Source organism: Cebus imitator, unplaced genomic scaffold (assembly GCF_001604975.1).
Source record: "Cebus imitator isolate Cc_AM_T3 unplaced genomic scaffold, Cebus_imitator-1.0 Scaffold146, whole genome shotgun sequence".
Classification (NCBI taxonomy): Eukaryota; Metazoa; Chordata; class Mammalia; order Primates; family Cebidae; genus Cebus; species Cebus imitator.
In genome coordinates, this window is record NW_016107461.1 from 4,896,258 (window position 1) to 4,912,543 (window position 16,286).

The 16,286-nt window shown below is 36.9% G+C and overlaps 1 protein-coding gene across 1 annotated transcript in view; it reads left to right on the forward strand.

Moving 5' to 3' along the window:
• SLC25A31 (solute carrier family 25 member 31) overlaps positions 1-16,286 on the forward strand; it is a 46,112-nt gene that overhangs the window by 5,694 nt on the left and 24,132 nt on the right. Inside the window, exon 2 of the mRNA XM_017542751.2 lies at positions 9,794-9,921. Within this exon, the coding sequence (XP_017398240.1) occupies positions 9,794-9,921 (128 nt within the window). The remainder of the gene's footprint in view (positions 1-9,793; positions 9,922-16,286) is intronic.

Sequence of the window (16,286 nt, forward strand, 5' to 3'; positions counted from 1 at the left end):
GCTGGAGTGTAGTGACATGATCTTGGCTCACTGCAACCTCCACCTCCTGGGTTCAAGCAATTCTCCTGCCTCAGCCTCCCAAGTAGCTGAGATTACAGGCACATGCCACCACACCTGGCTAATTTTGTCTTTTTAGTAGAGACAGGGTTTCACCATGTTGGCCAGGCTGGTCTTGAACTTCTGGCCTCAGGTGATCCGCTTACCTCAGCCTCCCAAAGTGCTGGGATTACAGGTATGAGCCACCATGCCCAGCCTTAACTTTTTAATAGTAGCTATTCTGACTGGTGTGAGATGATATTTCATTGTGGTTTTAATTTGCATTTCTCTGATTAAGTGATAGCATTTTTTCATATGTTTGTTGGCTACTGGTTATGTCTTCTTTCCAGAGGTGTCTATTCATGTTCATTACCCACTTTTTTTTTCCTTGTTGATTTAAGTTTCTTATAGATACTGGATATTAGATCTTTGTCATATGCATAGTTTGGAAATATTTTCTCCCGTTTTGTAGGTTGCCCATTAACTTTATTCATAGTTTTTGTTGTTGTTGTTGTTGTTGTTGTTGTTTGCTCTGCAGAAGCTCTTTAGTTTGATTAAGACCAACTTGACAATTTTTGTTTTTGTTGCTGTTGCTTTTGAGGACTAAGTCATAAATTATTTCCCATGGTTGATGTTCAGAAAGTTTCCTATACTTTTTTTCTAGGATTCTTGTAGTTTAAGGTATTACATTTCAATCTTTAAAACATCTTGAGTTAATTTTTACATATGGTGAAAGGTAGGGTCCAGTTTCATTCTTCTGCCTATGGCTAGCCAGTTATCCCAGCACCATTTATTGAATAGGGAGCCCTTTCCTCTTCGTTTATTTTTATTGACTGTTGAAGATCAGACAGCTGTAGATGTGTGGCTTTAATTCTGAGATCTGTATTCTGTTCCATTGGTCTGTGACTGTTTTTCTACCAGTTTTGGTTACTGTAGCCTTATAGTATAGTTTGAAGTCAGGTAATTGATGCCTCTGGATTTCTTTTTGCTTAGGATTGCTTTGGCATTTCAGGCTCTTTTTTGGTTCCATATGAAGTTTAGAATGGTGTTTTCTAGTTCTGTGAAAAATTATATTGGTCATTTGATAGCAATTGCATTGAATTGGTAGATTGTTTTGGGCAGTATGGTCATTTTAATGATATTGATGGTTTCAGTCCATTAGCATGGAATGTTTTTCCATTTGTTTTTGTCATATATGATTTCTTTCATCAATGTTTTGCAGTTCTCCTTGTAGAGATCTTACACCTCTTTGGTTAGAAATATTCTTAAGGGCCAGGCACGGTGGCTCACACCTGTAATCCCAACACTTTGGGAGGCCAAGGTGGATGGATAACCTGAGGTCAGGAGTTTGAGACCAGCCTGGCTAACATAATAAAACCCATCTCTACTAAACATACAAAAGTTAGCCAGGTGTGGTGGCATATCCCTATAGTCCCAGCTACTTGATGGGCAGTATAATTCTCCTGCTGAGGCAGGAGAATTGCTTGAACCCAGGAGGTGGAGGTTGTAGTGAGCCAAGATCATGTCACTGCACTCTAGCCTGAGCAGCAGAATGAGACTCTGTCTCAAAAAAACAAACAAAAAAAATTCTTCAGTATTTTATATGTGTGTGTAGCTGTTATAAACGGGGCCAGATTCTTGATTTGGCACTCAGCTTAAAGGTTATTGGTAGGTAGAAATGCTACTGAATTTTGTACGTTGATTTTGTATCCTGAAACTTTACCAAAGTCATTTAGCAGTTCCAGGAGCCTTTTGACAGTCCTTAGGCATCTCTAGGTATAGAATCATTTCATCAGCAAAGAGAGATAGTTTAACTTATTCTTTTCCCATCTGGATGCCTTTTATTTCTTTCTCTTGCCTAATTCCTGTGGCTAGGACTTAGTACTGTGTTGAATGGGAGTGGTGAGAGAGGGCATCCATGTCTTTTTCCAGTTCTCAAGAGGAATGGTTTCAACTTTTGCCCATTCAGTATGGTGTTGGCTGTGGATTTGTCACAGATGGCTTATTTTGAGGTATGTTCCTTCAATGTTTAGTTTGTCGAGGGTTTTCATCATGAAGCCTTGTTGGATTTTATCGAAAGCTTTTTTCATGTCTATTGAGATGATAATATGATTTTTGTTTTTAATTCTGTTTGTATGATGAATGACATGTATTGATTTGCATCCTATCCTACTTGATTGTGGTGAATTAACTTTTTGATGTGCTGTTGGATTTGGTTTGCTATTATTGTCTTAGGGATTTTTGCATCTGTGTTCATCAGGGATATTGGACCATGGTTTTCTTTTTCATCGCGTTGCTGCCAGGTTTTGGTATCAGAGTGGTGCTGGCTTTGTTGAATGTGTTAGGGAAGAGTTCCTCCTCTCATTTTATTGGAATTGTTTCAGTAGAGTTGGTACCAGCTCTTCATTGTACATCTGGTAGAATTTGGCTGTGAATTCATCTGGTCCAGAGCCTTTTTTGGTTGGTGGTTTTTTTAATCACTGATTCAGTTTTGGAACTTGATATTGTATGTTCATGTTTCAGCATCTTCCTAATTTAATCATTGGAGTTTTGTGTTTCCAGGAATTTATCCATTTCCTCCAGATTTTCTGGTTTGTGTGCATAGATGTGTTATAATAGTCTCTGAGACTTTTTTGTTTTTCTGTGGGATTGGTTGTTGTATCATCACCTTTGTCATTTCTGATTGTGCTTATTTAAATCTTTTGTCTTTATTTCCTTTGTCATCTAGCTAGCTAGATGACAAACAAAATATTTATTCTTCCTAAGAATCAACTTTTGGTTTTGTTGATTCTTTGAATTGAGTTTTAAGTCTTAATTCTACTCGTTTCTTCTCTGATTTTAGTTATTTTCTTCTCCTAGCTTTGGCGTTAGTTCTTGTTTTCCCAATTCCTCTAAGTATGATGTTAGATCATTAATTTGAGATCTCCCTAACTTTTTGAGAGGGATTTTTTAGTACAATAAACTTGTCTCTTAACACTGCTTTTGCTGCATTCTAAAGATTTTAGTATGTTATGTTTCTTTTTTCATTTATTTCAAGGAATGTTTTGATTTCTGCCTTAATTTCATTGTTTACCCAAAAGTCATTTAGAAGCAAATTATTTGTTTTTGTTTGTTTTTTAGGAAAACAGAGTCTCGCTCTGTTTCCCAAGCTGGAGTACAGTGACACAATCTTGGCTCACGGCAACTTCTGTTTCCCAGGTTCAAGAAATTCTCATGCCTCAGCCTCCTGAGTAGCTGAGACAACAGACATGTGCCACTACACCCAGCTAATATTTTGTATTTTAGTAGAGACGGAGTTTCACCATGTTGCCCACTCTGGTCTCAAATTAAGCTCAGGCAGTCTACCCGCCTCAGCTTTCCAAAGTGCTAGGATTATGGATGTGAGCCACCGTGACTGGCCCAAATTGTTTAATTTTCATATAATTTGTTATTTTGAGAGATCTTCTTGATATCGACTTCTCCTTTTATTCTGTCGTGGTCTGAGAGTATGGTTGACATAATTTCAATTTTTTTATATTTATGGAGACTTGCTTTATGGCTTAGCATGTGGTCAATCTTGGAGTATGTTCCATGTGTAGAAGAGAATAATGCAATTCTCTAATTGGTGAGTGGAATAGTCTGTAGATGTCTATAATGTCCAATTGGTTAAGTGTGGAATTTAAGTTCAGAATTTCTTTGTTCATTTTCTGCCTTGATGGTCTAATGCTGTTGGTGGGGTATTCAAATCCCCCACTCTTGTTAGGGGACTGGCTAAGTCTTTTTGTAGGTGTAGAAGTACTCATTTTATAAATCTGAGTGGTCCAAATGTTGGCTGTTATATACTTAGGATAGTTAGATCTTGTTGAATTATGTAATGCCTATCTTTGTCCTTTTTTATTTTTGCTGGTTTAAACTTTGTTATATCTCATGTAAGAATAATGACACCCCTACTCTTTTTTGTTTTTTATTTACACAATCCTTTTCCAACACTTTACTTTGAGCCTGTGGGTGTCATTACTTTTGAGATTGGTCTCTTGAAGAGAGCGGACAAATGCACCTTGTTTTTTATACAACTTGGTTAGATGTTTACATTCAAGGTTAACATTGATATATGAGGTTTTGATCATATTTTGAATTTGTTAGCTGATTTCTTTGTAGTTTATATTGTGTAGTTGCTTTATAGGGACTGCTGGCTATGTTCTTAATAGTGTTTTTGTAGTAGCAGGTATTCTTCTTTCATTTCCATGTATAGAGCCACCTTAAGGATCTCTTGTCACCTGGTTTGGTGGTAACCAAATTCCTTTAGCATTTGCTTGTTGGAAAAGATTTTATATCTCCATGTATAAAGTTTAGTTTGGTGTGATAAGAAATTCTTGGTTTGAATTTTTCTTTAAGAATGCTGAAAATAGGCCCCCAATTTCTTCAGGCTTGTAATGTTTCTGCTGAGAAGGCTACTGTTAGCTTGATAGGTTTCCCTTTGTACATGATCTGACCTTTTCCTCTAGCTCTCTTTAAGATTTTTTCTTTAGTGTTGACCTTGGACATTCTGATTGACTATATACCTTGGTGATGTTCATTTTGTACAGTATCTCACAGGTGTTCTTTGGATTTATTGTATCTGGACAAAGATTAGGAAAATTTTTTTGAATTGTTTCCTCAAATATATTTTTTGGGTTGCTTATTTTTTCTCTCTCAGGAGTGCCAGTAACTTGTAGGTTTGGCTACTTTACATAATCTTCAGTTTCTCAAATACTTTTTTCATTTATGAAAATCATTTTTTCTGTATATCTGCCTAACTGGATTAGTTTAAAAGATTATTTTTCAAGCTGTGCAATTCTTCCTTCTGCTTGGTCCAGTCAATTGATAATTTGTTAAATTGTATTTTGAAATTTCTTAAGTGAGCTTTTCAATTCCATAAGATCTCATTGATTTCTTTTGGAGGTGTTTATCTCTTCTTTCATTTCCCGGATTGCTTTAGAAGTTCATGTCTATTTTCAGCCTTCTTTTGGATCTTGTTGAGCTTCCTTGTAATTCATACTTTGAATTCTTTATTAGTCATTTCTGAGTTTCCATTTTGGCTAGGAACCATTGCTTGACAGCTACTATGATCCTTTGGTGGTGTTATTACATTCAAATTTTTTGTGGTGCCTGAGTTCTTGCCCTGTTCCTTCTCATCTGGGGCATTACTGCTTCCAATTTTTGTAGTCATTTTAATGTGGATAGGACTTTTTCCTTTTTCTTTCTTTCTATGTAACATTATTGGAGTTTTTTCCTTTCTCTTTCCCCCTCCTTCCTTGGGGGTATAACTGTAGACAATGTTGGGTAGGGGCTTTTGACTTTGCTTCTAAGCCCTATGCACATGTATCAGCAGGTTTTATATTGGGCTATGGGGCCTAACCTACAGGCCAATAGATGGCACATAGAGCTAAGTCAGCTGAGGCAAACACAGCTAGATAGATACCTGACCCTTATTTACTGGGAGAAAGGATGAGCCAGGCTGATGATCCAGGTGAGCAGATGGTCTGAATACCTGGAAATCTGTCTAGGTGTAGAGCAGAGACAACCCCACTTCACCACAATGTCTGCACAGGAAGAATGGGGCAGCTCAGGCTGCTGATCATGGCAAGTAGGTGCTCTGCCTGCCTGAATGTGAAACTGAGAGGGTGCCCTCCACATAGATCTCTGCAAAGGAAGAGTGGGGTGACTCAATCTGCCAATGCTGGTGAGCAGGTTCTTTGAATGACTGGAGATCTACCTATGTGTGGAACAGAGAGAGCCCCACTGCACCACAATCTCTGCACAGAAAGGGTAGGGTGGCTCAGGCTGCTCATCTAGGTAAGTGGGTGCTCCAAATGCCTGGAGATCTCTTCAGTTTCTTTCATCAGTTTTTTAAACTTTTTGTCATACAGATCTTTCATCACTTTGGTTAATTTTATTCCTAATATTTTGTTTTGTTTATGAATGATGTTATTCTTTATTACTTTTTCAGGTAGTTCATTGTTAGAAATATAGAAATGTGATTGATTTTTCTGTGTTGATTCTATATCCTGATACTTTAGTGAATTATTAGTCTAATAGTTTGTTGGTGGCATATTTAGTATTTTCTGTATGTAAGATCATATCATCTGCAAACAGAGACAGTTTAACATTTCCTTTTTAATTTGGATACTTTTCTTTTTCTTGCCTAATCACTCTGGCTAGAACTTAAAGTACTATATTGAATACAAGTGCGAGAGTGGATACCTTTGTCTTATTCCTGATCTCAGAGGAAAGCTTTCAACTTTTCTCCACTGAGTATGATGTTATCTACGAGCTTGTCACATATGGCCTTTATTATGTTATAGTACATTGCTTCTATACCTAATTTGTTGAGAGTTTTTATTATGTAAAGATAAATCCATCAAATGCTTTTTCAGCATTGAGATGCTCATATGGTTTTGTCCTTCATTCTGTTAATGTGGTATGTCATATTTACCAATTTGTGTATGGTTAGCCATCCTTGCATCCCAGACCATCTGCTCACCTGGATCATCAGCCTGGTCCATCCTTTCTCCCAGTAAATAAGGGTCAGGTGTATATATCTAGTTGTGTTTGCCTCCGTTGACTTAGCTCTACGTGCCATCTATTGGCCTGTAGGTTAGGCCTCATAGCCCAATATAAAACCTGCTGATACATGTGCATAGGGCTATAGAATAAAAGTCAAAAGCCCCTACCCATCACCACTTGATCGTGGTGAATGATCCTTTTATTGTGATGTTGAATTCAATTTGGTAGTATTTTATTGAGGATTTCTGCATATTTTTTCATTGGGATATTGGCCTGTAATTTTCTTTTCTTGTAGTATTTTGGCTTTGGTACCAGGGTAATGTTGGCCTTGTAAAATGAATTTAGTTGAATTTAGCTGTGAAATCATCAGATACTGGGCTTTTCTTTATTGGAAAGTTTCTGATTACTGATTCAATCTCCTTACTCATTGTTGGTCTGTTCAGATATTTATTCATGATTCAGACTTGGTAGATTACATCTTTCTAGAAATTTATCAGTTTCATCTATGTCACTCAATTTGTTGGTATATAATTGTTCATAATAATCTTCTATGACCTTTTGTATTACTGTAGTATTAGTGGTAATGTCACTTATAATTTTACTTATATGAGTCTCCTTTCTTTTTTCTTAGTATAGCTAGAGGTTTGTCAGTTTTATCTTCTTCTAATAAAATACCAACCAGCACTGGATCTGAAATAAACTCTTAGTTTCATTGATATTTTTCTATTATTTTTATAGTCTCTATTTCATTTATTTCTGCCATTGAAACCAGCTCAATTGACCCATAGAACTGATGTTTATTGTTTCACATGAATAAACCAAGAAATTGACCTTCTCAATATTAAAACTTGAGAAACTTTATTTTTCATATCTGAGTTCCTGTCTCAGGAAACCAATCCTTGGGCCTCCCAGATAGTATCAAGGAACTGAAACTTACCAGATCACCACATCTGGACATTGAGACACTGACCCCTCACCTGTCACCTGTTGACCAAGTCCTTCTTGTTCTTCCATTATTCTTGCTTTCCCACACATAGTTACATTTCTTTTCTGCTATATAAACTCCGAATTTTAGTGTGTGAAAGAGATTAAAGTTGAGACCGATCTGTTCTCCTCGACACAGCACCCAAAAAAGCCTTCTTCCCTGGCAATACTCATTGTCTTTGTGATTGGCTTTCTCTGCAATGAGCAGCAGGACCTAGACTAAACCCTTGGCATTTTGATAACACTAATTTTTATTATTTCCCTCCTTCTCCTAACTTTGGTCTTAGTTTGTTTTTTTTCTAGTTCCTTGTGATATAAAATTAGGTTATTTGAGATCTTTCTTCTTTATATATATGCATTTATTGCTATAAACTCTCTTAAATGCTTTTACTGCATGTATAAGTTTTGGTATATTGTGTTTCCATTTTTATCCCAAGATTTTAATTTTCCTCTTCATTTCTTCTTGACGTATTGGTTGTTAGGAGCTTGTTGTTTAATTTCCACATATTTGTGAACTTTTTCATTATCTTCCTGTTCAAAATTGTTGTAGCAATTTCTTTTTTAAATAAAGCTTCGTCTACTCTAATAATTTTAGAACTTTTCTGTGATGTGTTGCTCCAGAAATTGAAACCTAGAGTAGAGCTTTGGAGTCAGACAGAAAGCCCAATTTTAAGTCTTGGTTGGCTAATAATCCTCAGACAGTTTTTCTTTAAGAAAGGTTCTCATTCTGTCATCTATGCCGGAATGTGATTGTGTGATCGTAGTTCACTGCAGCCTCTACCTCTTCGGCTAAAGGGACCCTGCTTCAGCCTCCTGAGTAGCTAGAACTACAGGCCCATGCCACTGTGCACAGCTAATTTATTTTTTAAATTTATTTTTTAAATTTTTTGTAGAGATGCACTCTCCAAGACCCAGGCTTGGTCTTGAATTCCTGAGCTCAAACAATCCTCCCATTTTGGCTTCCCAAAGTGCTGGAATTACAAGCATGAGCCACGGCAACTAGCCTAGTTTTTAAACTTTTTAAAGTTTCACTTTGTACATACTTGAAAAGGGTACTACTTGAGAACCTACATAATAAGCATAATTGATTTAATGACATACATATAAATTATTTCCCAGTGACTGGTTCATATAGTGAATGCTCAGTAAGTAGTAGTTGTTACCATCCCATGTTGAATACCCTAATAAAAATGGAGTCAGCTGTGAGTACTGAGAAGATTATTTCTTTGCCATTAAATATGCTTCTTAATTATCTTTGTGCAGTCACTTTATATTCAGCCTTGGGTTCACCAAGATTCTTTATTTTTTTCCCACAGGGTTAATGTTACTTATTTTACACATAAATATATTTCCCTCTATGTACCTATCTAATCTAACTTTATTGACTTTTGAGCCCTAGCCCAGTTAACTGAGATTATTTTCTTTTGAATCTTTATTTTTAAAATACTGATTCTGGTTATTCTCCAAACTGGCACTAGAGGTATCCTGTTCAGAACAGTAAGGCCAAAGCATTTGACAATTTGTAATCTAGTGAAAACCAGGCTATTGAAAAACTAGCCTGCCATGCTCTAAAGAAGCTCTATAGGATAATTCTGAATCTTAAGGGGTACACAATTATATGAGTTGGTCAATCCCTGGAGAATTCAGGTGGGGCGATTACTGGCCTCAAATATTTCTTCCAATCTCTCCCTCAGTTCTCTAGAAACTGCCTGGAATTGAAATGGATCCCTTTTCTAGCTAAATTTTAGCACCCATTCAAAATGGTTCCAGGCCATAAAGATAAGGGCACTTTAGATTCTTGTATCCTGTTCTCATTCTCATAAGTATGTGTACAAATCAGTGAGTGGACATATTTGTTGTTCTTTCATACTTATTTGTAACAGCCTTAGCACCATAGGTGTTGTACATCAGGATTTGGGAATGAGCCTAAGGGTTACTAGCCCCTGACAAATACTACTGAGCTCTGTTTTTCTACTAGTGAAGAGCCCTATATTCAACTGATAACACTTTCCTTCGTTTTTAGGTGTTCAAAGCTCTTTATTTGAAGTTTTTTTAAAAAATGGAATGGGGTACAATCGAGTTAACACTGTCTTTATTTTTCAATGGAGATACACATTTTAGAAAACTTTTTTTCTCACAAGAAAAGATATGTTTTAGATAGTTCATAGAGCTAAATTTGTTAAAACTATGGCAGTTATTTAATAATAATACAATATAGGTTTATGTATTTATATGTCTCCTTCAATAGGTTTCTTCAGTTTTTGGCGTGGCAATTTGGCAAATGTTATTCGGTATTTTCCAACACAAGCTCTAAATTTTGCTTTTAAGGACAAATACAAGCAGCTATTCATGTCTGGAGTTAATAAAGAAAAACAGGTAATTATATATATATTTTTAACTTTTTCCTTCCAATATAGAAATTTTCTATCCAATGTAAATTTCCTGTCCAATGTAAATATATTTCAGTGTCTCTAAAATTTTCTTTAAAATGGTTAGATTGTCTTAACTGTGATGTTTTATTTGGGGAGGAGGTGCTCAAGTGGTGAGAAAAAAGAAGTATGTTTTGTTACAAAAGTCATAAAGAACCTTTTGTCTCAAGGCAATATTTCTTTGAATAAATATTATACTTAATGTAATTTCATCTTGTCACTGTTCTGCAGTGAGGAAACACAGCATTTTGTCTGCTTATTTTAAACACAGAAAGAAAGCAACAAGTACGTTGTACCTACTACTGAGGTAATTTATATAAAGAAGTAAATTATTTTTTGATAATGATTTATTTAACTGAGATTAAAGTATATAGGAAGTCAAAATTGAGTGAAACTGGAAAATGATAAATTTAACCCAGAGAATTCTTTTTATTGCAAAGATACTGTTTGGTTATTGAAGTAATTACTCCCTTGGTTACAAAATCTCAATTTCAAAATTTCTTACTCATATAAACTACATGTCATTTATTCTGATTTATATTTGTTTTGTAGTATCCAATACACTATACTACCTACATTACCCCCAAGATCTTCCCCTCACTCTTGCAAAATCTCTCTTACCCCTCATCTTCTCTTTTTCTTCCTGTCTCTCCTCATCTCCCACTCCTGCCCCAGCCAACCAAGCTGTCTTAGGAGGTTTTTAAAAGCAAATGTTTGCGGAACATTTCTTTGTTGCTGCCTCCTTAAATTCCCTTTTATGCTCTGTATTCCCTTTCTTCATTGTTTTATTTATTTTTTTTAATTATTATACTTTAAGTTCTGGGGTTTCATGTGCAGAATGTGCAGGTTTGTTACATAGGTATACACGTGCCATGGTGGTTTGCTGCTGCATCTTTCACCCTGTCACTTACATCAGGTATTTCTCCTAATGCTATCCTTCCCCTATCTCCCCACCCCCTGCTATCCCTCCCTTAGCCTCCCACCCCCCAGCAGGCCCCAGTGTGTGATGTTCCCCTCCCTGTGTCCATATGTTCTCATTGTTCAGCACCCACTTATGAGTGAGAACATGTGGTGTTTGGTTTTCTGTTCTTGTGTCAGTTTGCTGAGAATGATGGTTTCGAGCTTCATCCATGTCCCTGCAAAGGACATGAACTCATCCTTTTTATGGCTGCATAGTATTCCATGGTGTATATGTGCCACATTTTCTTTATCCAGTCTATCACTGGTGGACATTTGGGTTGGTTCCACGTCTTTGTTATTGTGAACAGTGTTGCAATAAACATACGTGTGCATGTGTCTTTATAATAGATTTATAATCATTTTCTTAACAGTTTCTTATTGAATACTTTGCTCTGTCTTTTGGCCAGTGTGGAGGGGTGGGGTAAGGGGGCACAGGTAGAAGGGCAACTAGGAAAATTCCCTAGACTTAGAATTGGAAGGTTTAGATTTGGATCTTGGTTCTCTGTTTATTTAGCTACATGAGATTTTTTTTTTTACTTTTATTTTAGATCTGGGGGTGCATGTGAAGGTTTGCTGTATAGGTAAACTCATGTTACAAGGTTTTCTTGTACAGATTATTTCATCACTCAAGTATTAAGCCTAGTACCCAATAGTTATTTTTCCTGCATCTCTTCCTCCTGAAACCCTCCACCCTCAAACAGACCCGTGTCTTTTTGTTCTTTGTGTTCATAAGTTCTCATCATTTAGCTCCTACTTTTAAGTGAGAACATGCAGTATTTGGTTTTCTGTTCCTATGTTAGTTTGCTAAGTGTAATATCCTCCAGCTCTGTTCATATTCCCACAAAAGACATTATTTCATTCCTTTTTATGGCTGTATATTATTACATGTTGTATATGTACCACATTTTCTTCATCCAATCTGCCATTGATGGGCATATAGGTTGATTCCATGTCTTTGCTATTGTGAATAGTGCTACAGTGATCACTTGCATGCATGTGTCTTTATACTAGAATGATTTATGTTACTCTGGGTATATATCCAGTAATGATACTTCTGTTTTTAGCTCTTTGAGGAATTGCTATACTGCTTTCCACAATGGTCCAACTAATTTACACTCCCAAGCACAGTCTATAAATGTTCCCTTTTCTCCACAACCTCACCAGAATCTGTTATTTTTTGACTTTTTAACAGTAGCCATCCTGACCATAAGATGGTATCACATTGTGGTTTTGATTTGCATTTTTCTAATGATGAGTAATATTGAGCTCATTTCATTTGGTTGTTGGCTACATGTATGTCTTTTTTTGAAAAGTATCTGTTCACATCCTTTGCCCATTTTTTAATGGGGTTGTTTTTCTGTTATAAATTTGTTTAAGTTCCTTATAGATGCTAGATATTAGACCTTTGTCAGTTTGCAAATATTTTCTCCCATTCTGTAGGCTATTTACTTGTTACTGTCTGTTTACTGTTAGTCTGTAAATAAACTGTTGACAGACTAACAGTAAACTGTTGACAGTTTGTTTTGCTGTGCAGAAGAAGCTCTTAAGTTTTACTAGATCCTATTTGTCAATTTTGGCTTTCGTTGCAATTGCTTTGGTTATCTTTTTCGTGAAATCTTTTCTCGTTCCTATGTCAAGGATGATATTGCCTGGATCATCTTCCAGGGTTTTTATAGTTTTAGGTTTTACATTTAAGTCCTTAATCCATCTTGATTGATTTTTATATGTGGTGTAAGGAAGAGGCACAGCTTTAATCTTCTGTATATGGTTAACCAGTTATCCCAGCACCATTTATTGAATAAGGAGTCCTTTTCTCACTGCTTGTTTTTGTAAGCTTTGTCAAAGATTAGATGACTGTAGGTGTGCAGTTTTATTTCTGGGCTCTCTATTCTGTGGCATTGGCCTATGTGCCCATTTTTTGTCTTAGTACATACCATTTTGGTTACTTTAGCCCCATATTATAGTTTGAAGTTAGGTAACATCAGATGCCTCCAGCTGTGTTCTTTTTGCTTAGGATTGCCTTGGCTATTCAGGTTCTTTTTTGGTTCCATATGAAGTTTTAAACAGTTTTTTCTAGTTCTATGAAGAATGTCATTGGTAGCTTGATAGGAATAGCACTGAGTCTGTAAATTGCTTTTGGAAATGTGGCCTTTTTTTTTTTTTTTTTTCTTTTGAGATGGAGTCTCACTCTGTCATCCAGGTTGGAGTGCAGTGGCATTATCTTGGCTCACTGCAACCTCTGCCTCCTGGGTTCAAGCAATTCTCCTGCCTCATCCTTCCAAGTAGCTGGGACTACAGGTGCATGCCACCACCATACCCAGCTAATTTTTTTGTATTTTAGTACAGATAGGATTTTGGGTTTTACCATGTTGTCCACCTGCCTCTGCCTCCAAAGTGCTAGGATTATAGGTGTGAGACATGGTGTCTCGCCTATTGTGGCCATTTTAATGATATTGATTCTTCCTATCCATGAGCATGGGATATTTTTACATTTGTTTATGTCGTCTCTGATTTCTATGGGCAGTGTGTTGTAATTCTCATTACAGCTAGTGCTCGACTTACGACCACGGTTGGGACCGCGGACCGGTCGTAACACGATTTGGTCGTAAGTTGAGTAGGCTATATGTACGGTTGAAATGGTGCACGCGGAGGTGGTATTGCTGCTGGAAGCTGGTCCACACTGTTGTATGCCCAGCTGGGCAACGTTTGTGCTGCCAGACACGGAGCAGTTGTGGCTAGCAATTGTGGTCGTAAAGTCAAATGGTCGTAAGTTTCACAGGTGGTAAGTCGATCAATACCTGTATAGAGATCTTTCACCTCCCTAATTAGCTGTATTCCTAGGTATTTCATTCTTTGTGACTGTATGAGATTTTAAAAGTTGGTTTACTTCTCTGATCCCTAGTTTCCTCATCTAAAAATTGGGCATAATAATACCTATCTCATAGTTTAATTGTGAGGTTTAGATGAGATTACATGTGAAATGTGTAGCATAGTGCCTTGCTTTATGACAGGCATTCAGTAAAATGTTTCTGCCTCTTAAACTGACAGCTCTAATAATTGGAATTTCCCTTGACTCAGATTATTTGTTCCACAGTGTCGGGGTCTCCAAAACTATCGTCAGGTTCATTGAGTCACTAGAAGGATGTATAAAACTTAGAAAATCTGTTATACTGTGGTTTATTAAAGCAAAGGTATTCAAATTAAAATCAAAGGGAAAAGGCACACAGGGAAGAGACCAAGAGAAACCAGGTGCAAGTTTATAATTGTCCTGTTCTGTTGAATCATATGGACAGAATACTAACTTCCCAAGATCCAAAGTAAGCTTACCCAATCCTTGGTGTCCAGGGTTTTTCTTTGGGATCAGTATCATAGACATGGAATGTGACTGACCTTAGCTACACAGTCTCTGGTCCCCTTCCAGAGAACAAACTCATGCAGCTTAGTACAAAACCCCAGGCTTAAACAAACAAGTGTTTATCATAAATCACAATATTAGCACAAACTCTCCCAACTGAATCACCCATCTTAGTCCCTTATAGATCTTGAAACAGTCCTCTAAATTGGCTCCTGCCCTTTTCATTTGCAGTCAGATAAGCATCAGTTGCTCATCCAGCAACCCACCAGGAGGCGCATCTGCCTGTGACCCCAGAGACAAGCCTAAAGAGCTTGATCTCAAGAGACCTAAAACAACCCTGTTACTTGGTTCCAGCCCCTGTCAGCCATGGACCAAGTCATTACTGCCTTCCCAGGACTCACCCAGTCATCTAATGGAAGTGCTTCCAGAGATGGAAGGAAACCACATCCATCAGTACATCTAGTAACAGGCCGACCATCAATGAAACATGATGCAGACCCCCATCCTAGCACCAAATCACAGTCCATGGTTCTTGAGACAGTCCAATTCAGCCAGGATCTAGATAGGATATGTGCTTACTACAGTTTTTAGTAAGAGGCCCACCAATTGCATTCTTCACTATGGACTCAGCAGCAGCCACATGACTTGGATCCAACCCCATTTAACTGCCATCTTAACAGCAGTCCTATCAATCCAAAGACCTAAAAGGATAGGATTTTAACTTGCTGAAACCAGTTTTCTAAGACTACAAAAAAAGTTTGGTCTTTCAGATATGCAGACACCAACACAAGACTACATGGATAACAAGGACTCAAGGCAACCAGGACACCACCAGAAGAAACTAATAAAGTTCCAATAACAGACCCCAAACAAATGGAAATATACAAATCACCTGTGAAATAATTCAAAATAATTACCTTGAAGAGTCTCAGTAAGGTGCAAGATAGACAACTGAATTAAAGTAGGAAAACAAAACAATATGTGAACAAAATGGGAACTTTACTAAAGAGATTGAAACCATTTTTTTTAAAAATCCTGGCACTGAAGAATATCATGACAAAACTGAAAAAGCTCAATAGAGAGCTTTAACAGCAGATGCAATCATACAGAAGAAAGAATCAGCAAACTCAAAGATAGGTCATTTAAAATTAACTAATTAGAGAAAAAAATATAAAGACTGAAGAAAACATAAGGAACCTATGAGACACTGTCAGTTGTACAAATATGTGAATTATGGTAGTACAAGATGAAGAAGAAAAATGGTAAGAAAGCTTATTTTTTAAAATATTGTCTGAAAATTTCCCAAACCTTTGTAAATTTATGGACATCCAGATTCAAGAAGCTCAGAGGACTCCAAGCAAGATCAATTTTGAAAAGAGCCAGATGCAGTGGCTCATTCCTGTTATCCCAGATACTGAGGAGGCTGGGATAACTCCTGTTATCCCAAATACTTGACATGGGATGATCACTTGAAGCCAGGAGTTTGAGACAAGCCTGGACAATATAGGTGCTCCTAAGGTAAATATACAGGTACTCCCAAATTACAGTGGGGTTACATCATGATAAACTCATCATAAGTGGAAAATATTGTAAGTCAAAAATGCATTTGATACCATAATAAACTGATTATATAGTCAAAAATTCTAAGTTGAATCATTAGAAGTCCAAATACTCCTTGAGTCATAATGGGATTATTTTTTTACAAACTCATGGTAAAGTTGAAAAATTGTAATTTGAACCAGTTGTATTGTCAACTGTGAAATAGCCTAATATTGTAAAGGTGATGTGTTAATCACTTTTAATTCTTTTTTTTCTCCACTTATTTATTTTATTGCATTTTAGGTTTTGGGGTACATGTGAAGAACATGCAAGATTGTTGCATAGGTACACACATGGCAGTGTGATTTGCTGGCTTCCTCCCCATCACCTACATCTGGCATCTCTCCCCTTGCTATCTCTCCACAACTCCCCACACCCCACTGTCCCTCCCCTATTTC